Genomic DNA, 15497 nt, shown 5'->3' with positions numbered 1-15497 from the left:
CAGCCTAATGTTATATATCTGCAAAACACAACTAACAACAACACATACCTTTAAGATATCAGTTACGTACCACATAAAAACAACACAAAATATAAAACACATATTACTGATCACAAAAAAAAATGCTCATATCAGGAGACATCCACCCAAATCCAGGACCAAACAACCCCCTACTCCCACCCAAACAAAAGTCAGACCTACTAATCATTAACATAAATACCAGAAGTCTGACAAACAAACTTCCTGATTTCCAAGCCTTCATAACACACTACTCCCCAGATATACTATCACTGAAACCTGGCTAAAACCCACCATGCAAAACGAAGAAATTCTACCACCAGGATATAATATTATAAGGCAGGACAGGCCAAACAAAAAGGGAGGAGGAGTAGCCATGCTCTTTAAAAACACACTCAAAGTAAAACCCCTAGAAATCCCACCCCAGCATTTCAAAACGCAGAAACCATAATCTCAACTCTAGCCATAAACAATACCAAGAAAATCAACATAATCTGTAGTTACATCCCCCAGGCAACAACTCTCCCACCATACTAGAATTATTACAATGGATCTCAGTCAAACTTTCCAATAAAACCATTCTCTTAGGTGACTTGAACACAAACTGGTTAGCCTGCAACTCCAACAACCCCACCAACCATATTAATCTCTTTGGCTTTACCCAGCTCATTCAAGAACCTACTAGAGTAGACAAAAGATCACACAAGCAATCGATCTTACACTGGACAGTAGTATACTACCCAAAACATTACTATCACACTGGATGTCTACCAGACACCCTGAGTGACCACCTCCCTGCATTCCTCTTGTGAAAATGCTCCAACATAACCAACCCAATTATCTTTAGACAAGTCAGAGATAAAAGAAGACTAAACATACAGGAAATAAACCACACCCTAAAACACTGTAATTGGAATCCGCTACTAACACTAGACTTAGAGCAAGCCGTAGACTACTTCAACAACACTTTCACTAGCATCCTCAACTCAGCTGCACCCATTAGAAAGATCAGAGTCAAGTCAAACTATGCTCCATGGCTAAGCAGGGACACAGGAGCCCTACTAAAAGCCAGAGATAAAGCATGGAAATCCTGGAAAAAAGACAATACCAACCTAACCAAACAAAACTACCAAAAACTAAAAAAACAAGCAAAAAGACAAACCATACCTGATAAATTAAACTATTTCCTCACCACCCAAACCAAGCACACAAGAGACCCACATAAATTCTGGAATTCCATCAACTCCCTACTCAACCCTGGAAAAATATCCACCCCAACTCCCACTACCAATAATAATACCACAGACATTGCATCCCAATTTAACCAACACTTCACTCAAACAATTCTATCACTGTCCTCTCAGACCCCCAAAACCTACCACCCAAACCAACCTAGCAAGCCCCTTAACAATATCCCCGTCTCACACTCTCTCCTGTCCCCACCAGTACTATTAAAAAACTCCTACAAAAACTCAAACCCACCACCCTTGCTGCAGACAACCTACCTGCTGACTTCCTAAAAATGACAGCTGACTCCCTCTCATACCCAGTATCCATCTTAATAAACCGCTCCATACAGGAAGCCTACATCCCTAAACTATGGAAAGTATCTAACATCATCCCTCTTCGCAAAGGAGGAAACTGTTATGAGTTCTCCAACTAACGACCAATAACCATCCTATCCCCCTTATCCAAAATACTTGAAAGATGTATACACTCCCAAATTGTGCAATTCCTAAACTCTAACAACCTACTGTCACCCACTCAACACGGCTTCCGACAACACCATAGCTCTACTACTGCTCTTCTGACCTTTACAAAATAACAATTTCATATCAGCAATATTTCTTGACTTATCCAAGGCATTTGACATGGTGTCACACACCATGCTACTGGACTCCATGTCCTCCCTATGCTTTGCCCCTTCCACTATTGCATGGTTTAAATGCTACTTATCAGACAGACAGCAGTCTGTTCAGTGGCAGAATACACTATCACCACTACTACCTAGAACCATAGGAGTCCCACAGGGTTCAATATTAGGACCACTTTTTTCCATTTTCATTAACAGCCTCCAGACCTCCACCCAAAATGCCTCACTCATACAATACGCAGATGACTCCCACTCTCATCTGCTCTGCACCGTCACTCACAACCCTTCAAAAACTTACTCAAGACTCGTTCACCTCAGAAGAAAACTGGATTACCCAGATACAACTAATCCTTAATCCCAACAAAACCAAACTACTAATTTTCACACCTAACAAATCTAAATCTATCAACCAACCTTTTACAATCACTGCCAAAAATGGTACCAACATCTTACCCACAAACCATACCAAACTCCTTGGCATGGAAATAGACAACAAAGTACTGTTTGATGTACATATATCACAAACATAAAAAAGGCCCACAAAAAATTGGGGACACTATATAGACACAAAAAATTCCTAACTGACCAAGCACACATGACACTTGCCCAAACACACCTTCTATCTACCCTAATGTACACCGCTCCAGTCCTTACACACATAAGAAAACAGGACCTTGAACAACTTCAGTCATGCTACAATAAAATCGTCAGATTTGCTTCTAAATCCAACTACAAATCACAACACTGTCATGCACTATGTAAACTGCAATGGCTAGAACTACCCCAGTTAATCAACTATCATCAACTAACAATTGCCTACAATATTTTGAGCTATCCACTCAAAACCCCATCTCTTAGTCAGTTAGTAACCAAGCACACATCAAATTGTCCCCTAAGGTCTTCAGAAAAAACACTACTCCAAAGCTAACAACTAGACAGGACAAGCCCTATTCTCTCACAGCATAGCAAGAAACTGGAATAACCTTCCCCCTAATCTTACATCTGCGACATCACCCAATATCTTTAAAAGCTCTCTAAAAGTCCACCTCATGGATAAATGGATATGCCCATGCATTACATAACATTCAGACATATCTCTTGTGACCAGTTTCTACTCTCACTGTCTGATATATATATAGTATGTTGTTGGACACTGTACAACAATTTATTTCAATCTGCTGAACTTTATTGTGAACTGTACATAATCTATACCTGAACATTTGAAGTGCTGAACTTATCATACATTGTACATAATGTATGTCTGATCATCTGAGGCTTGAATGTATTGTACTATTCTGAACTTATCAGAAATTGTACATAATCTGTGTCTGAACATTTGATTTGTGAACTTATTGTAAACTGGAACTAAAAGGTATGGAGCTTTTCTCCCCGGGCCTCTGCTGTAAATGGACCTGTGTCCAGTCAGACTATCTTGGTAAACAAATGTAAAATAAAATAAAATAAATAAATAAAATAAATGAAGACGGCAACTACGTTTAAAGTGACATTTTAACAAAATTTCAGAAAACGTTACATCTTTTGATAACATTTAAAATTTTAAATAAATCATTAAGTCAACTTCAGCTTAAGAATACTCTTTAGATTAATATTTTCATTGAGCACCGGAAAATGGTCTGACCTTAAAAATATCTGCTATTTAAATCTTTAGCTTCTAGGATGTTGTTGCAACTAAAACTTTCAGTTTTAATCTGTTCCAAAACACTAAAGTAAAACTTATGAAAATGCTTCAACTCCAAACTATGCCTTGCCAAAGCATTAGAGAGATCTTTGTCATTAACTGCCTTCATATGTTCTCTAATCCTAAAACATAATTCTCGGACACTTTTTCCCACATAAAATTGTGAGCAAGTGTCACAGCTCGCCAAATAAGCAATACAGCTGTGGCAGTTACATCTCCTGTTGCCTGTATATGTGTAATCGATATGTTCGAAATAAAAAGACATTATGTTACTAATATAACTACATTGTCTACAGCTGGTACATGAAAAAGTACTAACTGTTGTAGCCACTAGCCTGTATTCTCTAACATGGTATTTTTCTCATAATAACTTCAAATTCTGAACCTTTTTCATTTTTTTACTATACTTTCCTCTTTGCATTCTAGTATTTTTTTGGTATTTTGTATTTAATCTAAAGATCTTTTGTCCCCTTTTTGAATCTTTAGTTTAATTTTTTTATAAATAGTTAAGTGTCTGCCCTGTTCTTTAAATTTATTTCTAGTCCATATTGAAAATGTGTCATATATAACATTTTATTGTCTCCCATAAAATTCAGTTTATTCATAAAATCATTAACCTCAAAAATATTTAAAATATTAAACATGTCTCTGATAGAGGCAGAAAGTAATGCCCAAACTAAAATATCACCCAGATAACCTCTTTAAACTTCCTAACATATTGTTCCCTAATAAAAGCCCATGAACTTAGGAACACAGCTGTGATGGATTGCTCAACTAGGATTATAAAGGTAAGTGGTAGTGGTCAATAGTCTACTATATAAATATGAACCTGTGAACCTATGGACAAGCATTCTTACTATTCCATCAGAGAGAAGGTACATACTGTAGCAAAATTAAGGCATGAAGTCCAGTTGTTTAATATAGCAATAACCCACGCCTGGGTGTGGGTAATGCTGGATTTACCCATGGTTGGCGTGGTTTGGTCCCGAGGCCCGAGGGACCAAACAAAGCCAACCGGGTAAATACAGCATTACCCACACCCAGAAGTGGTTATTGCTATTATAATGACATTATTTAAGAAAAGAAACTATTACTTTTCTTAAATAATGGCATAGTATAATGCCTGTTTGCTGCCCTTCCGCAGATGTCTGGCATCCGGCAGTTCTGATGTACTGCGGCGCCTGCGCGGTACATCAGAGCTGTGGCAAAAGCAATGGAGAAAGCAAGATCTCCGTTGCTTTTTACTGTTTTGCTATGTTAAATGGGTTTAACATAGCGAGACAGTTTTAAAATAAGCAACGGAGATGTCCGTTGCTTATTTTAAAACTGTCTCGCTATGTTAAACCCATTTAACTTAGTGAAACAGTAAATAAAGCAACGGAGATCTTGCTTTCTCCGTTTTTTAAACCTGTCTCGCTATGTTAAATGGGTTTAGCATAGCGAGACAGCTTAAAATAAGCAACGGAGATCTCCGTTGCTTATTTTAAAGCTGTCTCGCTGTGTTAAACCCATTTAACATAGCGAGACAGTGTTTTAAAAGTAGAGTTATACTAATGTAAAAAAGTCCGTGTGACCGGACCTTTTTCCATTAGTATAACTCGATTTACAATGTGCACACTGGCCAATCAGCGTGCACGTTTTGGGGGGGTCATGGTATAATATCTACTAGCTTCTAAATATGTCAAATGCAACAAGAGATTTACACACTCATAACAGTTTTATGTCTCTAGCATTATAGAAGATTTTAAATGATTAAATCCACTCTATTGGAAAGTAGTAGAGTTTATTACTTTTTAAATTTAAATGTAATGTACTCTTTTCTCTTATTGTAGCTATATTTATACTAGCTTTTCATTGGTTCCTGGGTAGAGTTTTATGTCCAAGAACACCCATGATGCCCTTAAATGAAGTTGGGGCTAAATAGGAGGAATTTATTTTATAAGGAACAGTAAGATGGTAAGTACACCAGATGAACTCTTGGAAACTCATTTGCAGAAATAAGAAAAGCAGACGACCACATGGCATTGATAAATGTATTTCAAAGGTGCAGTGAGGTATAATGAGAGTGTAGAGTTTTTGTAACATTCATTATTATAATTCTTTGTAACAACAGTCCATTATTTGTTACTACAGTTAGAAATTAAAAAAATGCTTTTTTGAGGACACAATAATAAAGTTACTCTGTAAGCCTTACAGTAAGAAAACATGTTCTTACACACTGTTTTTTTTTTTCGTTTAAGACAACAGGGATGCAGATTTCTCTGAGATCCAGAGTCTTCAGTCATCCCACAAGAAAACCCAGGGTGCTGAATTTAACAAAACTCTCTCAGGTAAGATGTCAATCACAAGGGAAAACGCAGTGCATTCTGAAACCAGACATAACTGCAAGGAAAGTGATGATGGATTTATAAAACTAAACAAACTAGAAACGCATCTAAAAACTCCCATGGAAATGACATGTAGTCAGCTTAATCACAACAGTGTAACATTCAATATTAATGATTTAACTGATCAATTAAATCACAGTGGGAAAAGACAAAATAATACAATGGCATTACATGAGCAGATATGCAATAAAGAGAAGCTTTACAAATGTGTCACATGTGGCAAGAGTTTTAAAAGTAGAAAGACTATAAAAGTACATATGATAATTCATACAGGTCAGAAGCACTACAAATGTACCATGTGTGACAAGAGGTTTACACAGAGGAGTAATATGATAGCTCATCAAAGTACCCACAGTGGACAGAAGCCCTATAAATGCAGTGTGTGTGACAAGAGGTTTGCGTGGAAAGGACTATGGTACTTCATCAGCATATCCACATGGGAACACAAACCTTATAAATGCAGCATGTGTGACAAGAGTTTTGTAGAGAAGAGTAATATGATATCTCATCAAAGGACACACAGTGGACAGAAGCCCTACAAATGCAGTGTGTGTGACAAGAATTTTACACAGAGGAGTAATATGATATCTCATCAAAGTGGCCACCATGGACAGAAGCCCCACCAATGCAGTGTATGTGACAAGAGGTTTACAAGAAAAAGGACTATGGTACTTCATCAGCATATCCACACAGGACACAGACCATACCAATGCACCATGTGTGACAAGAGTTTTGCACAGAGGAGTATTATGATAGCTCATCAAAGGACCCACAGTGGACAGAAGCCCTACAAATGCAGTGTGTGCAACAAGAGATTTACACAGAGGAGTAATATGATATGTCATCAGAGTACCCACAGTGGACAGAAGCCCTACCAATGCAGTGTATGTGGCAAGAGATTTACACAGAGGAGTAATATGATATCTCATCAAAGTACCCACAGTGGACAGAAGCCCTACCAATGCAATGTGTGTGAAAAGAGGTTTGCGTGGAAAAGGGCTATGGTACTTCATCAATATATCCACACAGGACACAAACCCTACAAATGCACCATGTGTGACAAGAGTTTTGTACAGAAGAGTATTATGATATTTCATCAAAGGACCCACAGTGGACAGAAGCCCCACAAATGCAGTGTATGTGACAAGAGGTTTACAAGGAGGAGTAATATGATATCTCATCAAAGTACTCACAGTGGACAGAAGCCCTACCAATGCAGTGTGTGCGATAAGAAGTTTGCATGGAAAAGGACTATGGTACTTCATCAACATAGCCACACAGGACACAAACCTTACAAATGCACCATTTGTGATAAGAGTTTTGCACAGAAGAGTCAGATGGTACGTCATCAGAGTACCCACACAGGACAGAAAAAATACAAATGTGCCAAATGTGGTAAGAGTTTTAAGCAGAAGGGCAGTATGTATAGGCATCAGAATACGCACACGGGGCAGAAACCCTATAAGTGCACCATGTGTGACAAGACTTTTACACGGAAGGATCACATGGTAAACACCAACATATACACACTAGAGAGAATCCCTATAAATGCACCATTTATGAAAAGAGTTTTGTACAGAAGAATCAGATGATAAGTCATCAAAGTAACCACATGGGGCAGAAAAACTACAAATGTGCCACATGTGGTAAGAGTTTTAGGCACAAGAGTAGTATGTATAGGCATCGGAATATACACATGGGGCAGAAACCCTATAAGTGCACCATGTGTGAGAAAACTTTTACACTGAAAGGTAACATGGTAAAACATCAACATATACACACTGGAGAGAACTTTCTATAGAATGCCCTGAGGAAATGGAAAACTAAGGATGTACCGTCACTATGGAAGAACAGGAGTTAAGAGAAGAGTTGCTTGATTTAATAGAGAAAGATATATATATATATATATATATCAAGATCAATGAGAGAAATAGACTGCAGAAGGTTAATAAAACCCCAAAAATCAGAAGCTTGATAACACAAATGAACCCAGTAATTAGGGCTGTCCATAGAGACCCATGCAATGTAACAGAAGTAAGCAGGATATATTACTGTGCTGCTAAATTAATAACTGATAAAGTTCTACCACAGGAACATAGGGTAGTGAGGGAAAAGAGGGGGTGAAAGTGAATACCATCATGGAAATATCGAATAGAGAAAAGTACAACACAGCTAAGACAAGAAGTGTCATTGTTAGAAGATTCTAGAAGAGGGAACAGATCAATGAAAATATTAAGAAAGATAGATGTGATAAAAGCAATGCGCGGTATTAGAACAGACCAGGATCTATTATGCAATATTGGAGATAAATTAAAAATTACAAAACAGCCAGAAAGACTTAGAAGATACGAAGATAAGTATAAGGGAAAAGCACAAAATAAACAAATTATTGATGACCCCAAAAAAGTTGTATAGAGAACTGGGAAATAAGGTAAAAGGAATAGATAGACCGCCAAAAAAAGAGGAAGTAGATACATTTTGGAGAAGTATCTATGAAGGTCCTGTGGAACATAACAAAGATGCTAAATGGATAGAAGAAGTAAAAGAAAGAATAAGAAGTTTAAATGTACAGGATGAAATGGGATGAAATAACAGCCAGAGAAATTGAAATAAAGTTGAGAAAAGCCTCTAATTGGAAAACCCCTGGCCCAGATGCAGTACCTAACTTTTGGCTTAAAGTATTAACTTCTTTGCACGATGATTTAGCCATGAGTAAGAACAGTTTATATACGCACCCTGAACACACATCACACTGGTTAACAACAGGAAAAATAATGCTGTTACTTAAGAGTGAACCTGCAAGCTACCCTAAAAATTATGGACCAATAACTTGTCTTCCAACGCCGTATAAACTATACATAGAAACTGACGCCGACAGAGTTTATAGTCATTTATAAGAAAACTCAATGATGGCAGTAGAACAAAAGGGCAATAAACAAAAGTCATATGGAATAAAGGACCATTTGTTGTTAAACAAAGTTATAGTAGAGAATTGTAAGAAGGGGAAGAATCTAAGTATGGCATGGATTGACTATAAAAAAGCATTTGATAGTATCCCACATTCATGGATAAAAGAGTGCTTAAAAATGTATAAGATACACCCTACACTGATTGACTACATTACATTAACCATGAAACAGTGGCAGACCACTTTGCAAGTAAGCCATGATAAAGGACAGATTATTATCCCAGGGATAAAAATTCAAAGGGGGATATTCCAGGGTGACTCTCTGTCACCTTTCTATTCTGCCGTGCCATTAATCCAATAAGCTGTTTACTTAACAGCTTAGGCCATGGCTACAATTTGGCTCCTAGAAAAAAATAAAGTCTAATGACTTCTTATCTTCTCTTTGTCAATGATTTAAAACTGTATAGCTCATCAGATGAGGAACTGAAAGCACAGTTGCAAGTTGTCAAAACTTTTTCAGATGATATTGGAATGTCATTTGGTCTTGATAAATGTGCAAAAGCAACCTTTAAAAAAGGAAAAATGCAACACCAGGAAAACATTAGTTTGGGACAAGAATGTGAAATAAAAGAACTTCAGCAAGAGGGAGTGTATAAATACTTGGGAACTGATGAAGGATCAGCAGTAAAACATGAACAAATGTGAGTAAAGCTTAGTAAGGAGTACTTTAGAAGAGTTAAATTAATCCTGAAAACTAGAAACAAGATCCAAGCCATAAATCAATTTGCTCTTCCTGTCCTAACTTATAGTTTTGGAGTGATTGATTGGCCCCAAAAGTGTTGGATAGATTTGATATTAAAACAAGAAGGATGCTTCATGCTCACCAAATGATTTATAAAAATCAGTGCACACCAAGATTATATATTCCCCGTTCCAAAGGCGGGATGGGCCTCCTTGAAACTGATTGCATGTATAGATCTGCAATCGTGGGACTCCACACATCTACTGACCTCACAAGATCCAAATTTAGTGAAAGTTTTGAAACACAAGGAGAATAAATCTAAGATGACATCTCTGCTTAATTTAGCAGAAACATATCAACATCAAGCAGGAATAGAAATCAAACGAGAAGTAGATAAAAACCAGGCAGCAACTGAATGTGCTAACAACCAAAAGAAAGAATATAAGGTGAAGGACCAGATGAGAAGGCAAGAAATGTAGGAAAAACATAAGGAGAGGTGAATTCACATCAAGAAATGAAAGGTTAATATTGGCAGCCCAAGGTAATGCGCTACGTACACACTGGTTTACAAAGTTCACTGAACATAAAATATCATGGTATGTTGGCACAAACTATGGCAATATGGAAAAATGACATGGAGAGAGACAGAAAATCTTAAAATACCAATATCTGCAAGCAGAAGCAAGAGCAATGTGGAAGAAAGATATCCAATTTGTTTGTGTATTAGTAGGAGCAAAAGGACCAATACAGCCTATGTAAATCAGCTACCAATAGTGTATCCTGTATGAATTACAGGAGGAAATACTAATAAATCCTGCATAAATATACTACCTATATATGTATCATGTATGAATTACAGAAGGAGGAAATACTAATAAATCCTACATAAATATACTACCTATATATGTATCATGTATGAATTACAGAAGGAGGAAATACTAATAAATCCTGCATAAATATACTACCTATATGTGTATCCCATATGAATTACAGAAGGAGGAAATACTAATAAATCCTACATAAATATACTACCTATATGTGTATCCTGTATGAATTACAGAAGGAGGAAATACTAATAAATCCTAGATAAAAAGCTACTGCTATGTGTATCCTGTATGAATTACAGACGGAGGAAATACTAATAAATCCTACATAAATATACTACCTATATGTGTATCATGTATGAATTACAGAAGGAGGAAATACTAATAAATCCTGCATAAATATACTACCTATATATGTATCATGTATGAATTACAGAAGGAGGAAATACTAATAAATCCTGCATAAATATACTTACCTATATGTGTATCCTTTATGAATTACAGAAGGATGAAATACTAATAAATCCTACATAAATATGATACCTATATGTGTATCCTGTATGAATTACAGAAGGAGGAAATACTAATAAATCCTACATAAACATGCTACCTAAATGTGTATCCTGTATGAATTACAGAAGGAGGAAATATTAATAAATCCTACATAAATATGATACCTATATGTGTATCCTGTATGAATTACAGGAGAAAATACTAATAAATCCTAAATAAATATACTTCCTATATGTGTATCCTGTATGAATTACAGAAGGAGGAAATACTAATAAATCCTACATAAATATGCTACCTATATGTGTATCCTGTATGAATTACAGGAGGATGAAATACTAATAAATCCTACATGAATATGCTACCTATATGTGTACCCTGTATGAATTACAGGAGGAAATACTAATAAATCCTAAATAAATATACTTCCTATATGTGTATCCTGTATGAATTACAGAAGGTGGAAATACTAATAAATCCTACATAAACATGCTACCTAAATGTGTATCCTGTATGAATTACAGAAGGAGGAAATATTAATAAATCCTACATAAATATGATACCTATATGTGTATCCTGTATGAATTACAGGAGGAAATACTAATAAATCCTAAATAAATATACTTCCTATATGTGTATCCCATATGAATTACAGAAGGAGGAAGTACTAATAAATCCATCATAAATATACTACCTATATGTGTATTCTGTATGAATTACAGAAATAGGAAATACTAATAAATCCTACATAAATATGCTACATATATGTGTATCCAGTATGTATTGCAGAAGGAGGAAATACTAATAAATCCTACATAAACATGCTACCAATATGTGTATCCTGTATGAATTACAGGAGGATGAAATACTAATAAATCCTACATAAATATACTACCTATATGTGTATCCTGTATGAATTACAGAAAGAGGAAATACTACTAAATCCTACATAAATATGCTACCTATATGTGTATCTGGTATGTATTACAGAAGGAGGAAATACTAATAAATACTACATAAACATGCTACCTATATGTTTACATAAACATGCTACCTATATGTGTATCCCATATGAATTACAGAAGGAGGAAATACTAATAAATCCTACATAAATATGCTACCTATATGTGTATCCAGTATGTATTACAGAAGGAGGAAATACTAATAAATCCTACATAAACATGCTACCTATATGTGTATCCTGTATGAATTACAGAAGGAGAAAATACTAATAAATCCTAAATAATATTACCCTATATGTGTATCCTATATGAATTACAGGAGGAAATACTAATAAATCCTACATAAATATGCTACCCATATGTGTATCCCATATGAATTACAGAGGGAGGAAATACTAATAAATCCTACATAAATATGCTACCTGTATGTGTATCCCATATGAATTACAGAGGGAGGAAATACTAATAAATCTTACATAAATATGCTACCTATATGTGTATCCAGTATGTATTACAGGAGGAGGAAATACTAATAAATCCTACATAAACATGCTACCTATATGTGTACATAAACATGCTACCTATATGTGCATCCTGTATGAATTACAGAAGGAGGAAATACTAATAAATCCTACATAAATATACTACTTATATGTGTATCCAGTATGTATTACAGAAGGAGGAAATACTAATAAATCCTACATAAATATACTACCTATATGTGTATCCTGTATGAATTACAGAAGGAGGAAATACTAATAAATCCTACATAAATATGCTACCTATATGTGTATCCGGTATGTATTACAGGAGGAGGAAATACTAATAAATCCTACATAAACATGCTACCTATATGTGTACATAAACATGCTACCTATATGTGCATCCTGTATGAATTACAGAAGGAGGAAATACTAATAAATCCTACATAAATATACTACTTATATGTGTATCCAGTATGAATTACAGAAGGAGGAAATACTAATAAATCCTACATAAATATACTACCTATATGTGTATCCTGTATGAATTACAGAAAGAGGAAATACTAATAAATCCTACATAAATATGCTACCTATATGTGTATCCAGTATGTATTACAGAAGGAGGAAATACTAATAAATACTACATAAACATGCTACCTATATGTTTACATAAACATGCTACCTATATGTGCATCCTGTATGAATTACAGAAGGAGGAAATACTAATAAATCCTACATAAATATGCTACCTATATGTGTATCCAGTATGTATTACAGAAGTAGGAAATACTAATAAATCCTACATAAATATACTACCTATATGAGTATCCTGTATGAATTACAGAAGGAGCAAATACTAATAAATCTTACATAAATATGCCTCCTATATGTGTATCCTGTATGAATTACAGAAGGAGGAAATACTAATAAATCCTACATAAATATGCTACCTATATGTGTATCCTGTATGAATTACAGGAGGAAATACTAATAAATCCTACATAAATATGTTACCTATATGTGTATCCTGTATGAATTACAGAAGGAGGAAATACTAATAAATCCTACATAAATATGCTACCTATATGTGTATCCCATATGAATTACAGAAGGAGGAAATACTAATAAATCCTACATAAATATACTACCTATATGTGTATCCTGTATGAATTACAGAAGGAGGAAATACTAATAAATCCTACATAAACATGCTACCTATATGTGTATCCTGTATGAATTACAGAAGGAGGAAATACTAATAAATCCTACATAAACATGCTACCTATATGTGTATCCTGTATGAATTACAGAAGGAGGAAATACTAATAAATCCTACATAAATATACTACCTATATGTGTATTCTGTATGAATTACAGAAGGAGGAAATACTAATAAATCCTACATAAATATGCTACCTATATGTGTATCCCATATGAATTACAGAGGGAGGAAATACTAATAAATCCTACATAAACATGCTACCTATATTGCTATCCTGTATGAATTACAGAAGGAGGGAATTCTGTGTACGTTGCAGGTGCTGAGAAGAGCATCTTGGCTTGACACCAAAGACTGAAACAATCCTAATTTCATGAATTGTAATTATGCCCTGATTTAGGAATGGGGTTCATGCCTGTCATGGTATTAGAAACCCAAAACATTTGGATAAATTAAACAGAGTCCATGAAGGTGTGTCTGTGTGTGTTGGTGGGGGGGGGGGATGTTGAAACAGTGCAGAAAAGGAAAATTAAGTTAATTTGAAATTAATTAATGTTCATAACTTGTTGCATGCCTTCAAATAGTGGACCTTGTTATTTACGAAATTTACTAACACAAAACTGAAGTATACTATTGTTTATGTCATGGAAAAGATGAAAGTAAAATATGAGTTGTGTGCATTTGTTTCACAATAAAAGAAGTGCCCATAAGTAACATAGGCACTAGTCGAAGGCCGTTTATGTGGCCAGTGCAAATTTCTTTATCAGTGACAGAAGTCTTACCTCGGTGTTAGGCCCTGATCCTAGCAATGTCATTCTGATGGAAGAAATCATGTTTTGATATTAACATGCAATAAATATAAACTTCCCATTAGAAAATACACCATTAAATAATAAGGGGGGGGCAGTGAAAATCTTTCCATCTGAAAAAAAAAGTCAAGAATTAAAGAGATTTCAGATACTAATTGAAGAACTTTAACTAAAAAAAATTTAGACAGAGTAACAGCATTAAAGAAGAGAAAATTGGAGTAGAAGTTCTTGGAAATCAGATGCAACAGAATTATTCAAACCTCAGAAAAGGTGGGATTATAAAATTGAGAAAACAATGAGATTTGATATGGTATAGTAGGTATGTAGGAATGGAAGTTATGATAACTTATTCAAACCACTCAACAGTATAATGTACTGACAAATATGCACTTTAGTTTGAATTTACTTTCTGTCTGGGTTACTGAAGGGGTAGCCCAGCTGAGACATGCAGTATCTGAAGTAGAGTCTTAGATCCAAACAGCATTCCAGTATGATGGTTCATTAACACAGCTACATGCTCTAGGAGTGACAGATGAATTAAAGTGATATAACCGTTACAGTAACCAAAATCTTTCACAGAATAACATTTCAGAAACTTCATCTGGAGAGTTATTTGAAAACCAGAAAGTAGTTCTGCAGAAATGGAATGTAATCTATCTAGATATCTATACATATGGGTCTACTTCAGATGATAGAATGTTCATTTGACTGAAACTCATTTGACTGAGACCAAAAGACTGAAATTTCAGAATACTGAAAACTCATTTGACTGAAACTCATAACACTGAAACATTAAAGTAAAAGGTATATCCCTTTTCCCCACCGTAGTGCGATCCTGGAGTTAGTATATATAGTTAGGGGGGTGTTGGGGCACAGCCCCGACATTGGGGAGTGTGGGGGGCATAGTCACCCACATAGTTTAGTTAAATATTGCTTTCTGCATAGAGTTATTCATTGCAGTTATAAGTATCCATGTGTATGGTTTAAAATGTATAAAGTATGTACACATCTCACATCTTCTGATGCAATAAATGAATAAAGAAATTATTGCGTAATAGCCA

General features: G+C 35.3%; 1 protein-coding gene and 1 long non-coding RNA gene across 2 annotated transcripts in view; one reads left to right on the top strand and one right to left on the bottom strand.

Moving 5' to 3' along the window:
* LOC122798763 (zinc finger protein 883-like) overlaps positions 1-8028 on the top strand; it is a 221297-nt gene extending 213269 nt beyond the window's left edge. The window contains exon 4 of the mRNA XM_044067871.1: positions 5831-8028. Within this exon, the coding sequence (XP_043923806.1) occupies positions 5831-7569 (1739 nt within the window). The 3' untranslated portion in view covers positions 7570-8028. The remainder of the gene's footprint in view (positions 1-5830) is intronic.
* Positions 8029-12308: 4280 nt separating this feature from the next.
* LOC122798930 lies at positions 12309-12872 on the bottom strand. Its single transcript, XR_006364353.1, has 3 exons — positions 12798-12872; positions 12505-12705; positions 12309-12345 (listed from the first exon to the last, which is right to left on the bottom strand). It is a non-coding gene; the product is annotated as an uncharacterized LOC122798930 (long non-coding RNA).
* Positions 12873-15497: the final 2625 nt, after the last annotated feature.

The sequence above is a fragment of the Protopterus annectens genome, chromosome 3.part1 (genome assembly GCF_019279795.1).
Source record: "Protopterus annectens isolate FY-2018-M chromosome 3.part1, PAN1.0, whole genome shotgun sequence".
NCBI lineage: Eukaryota > Metazoa > Chordata > Ceratodontiformes > Protopteridae > Protopterus > Protopterus annectens.
This window is presented reverse-complemented; position numbering and strand designations above follow the sequence as displayed.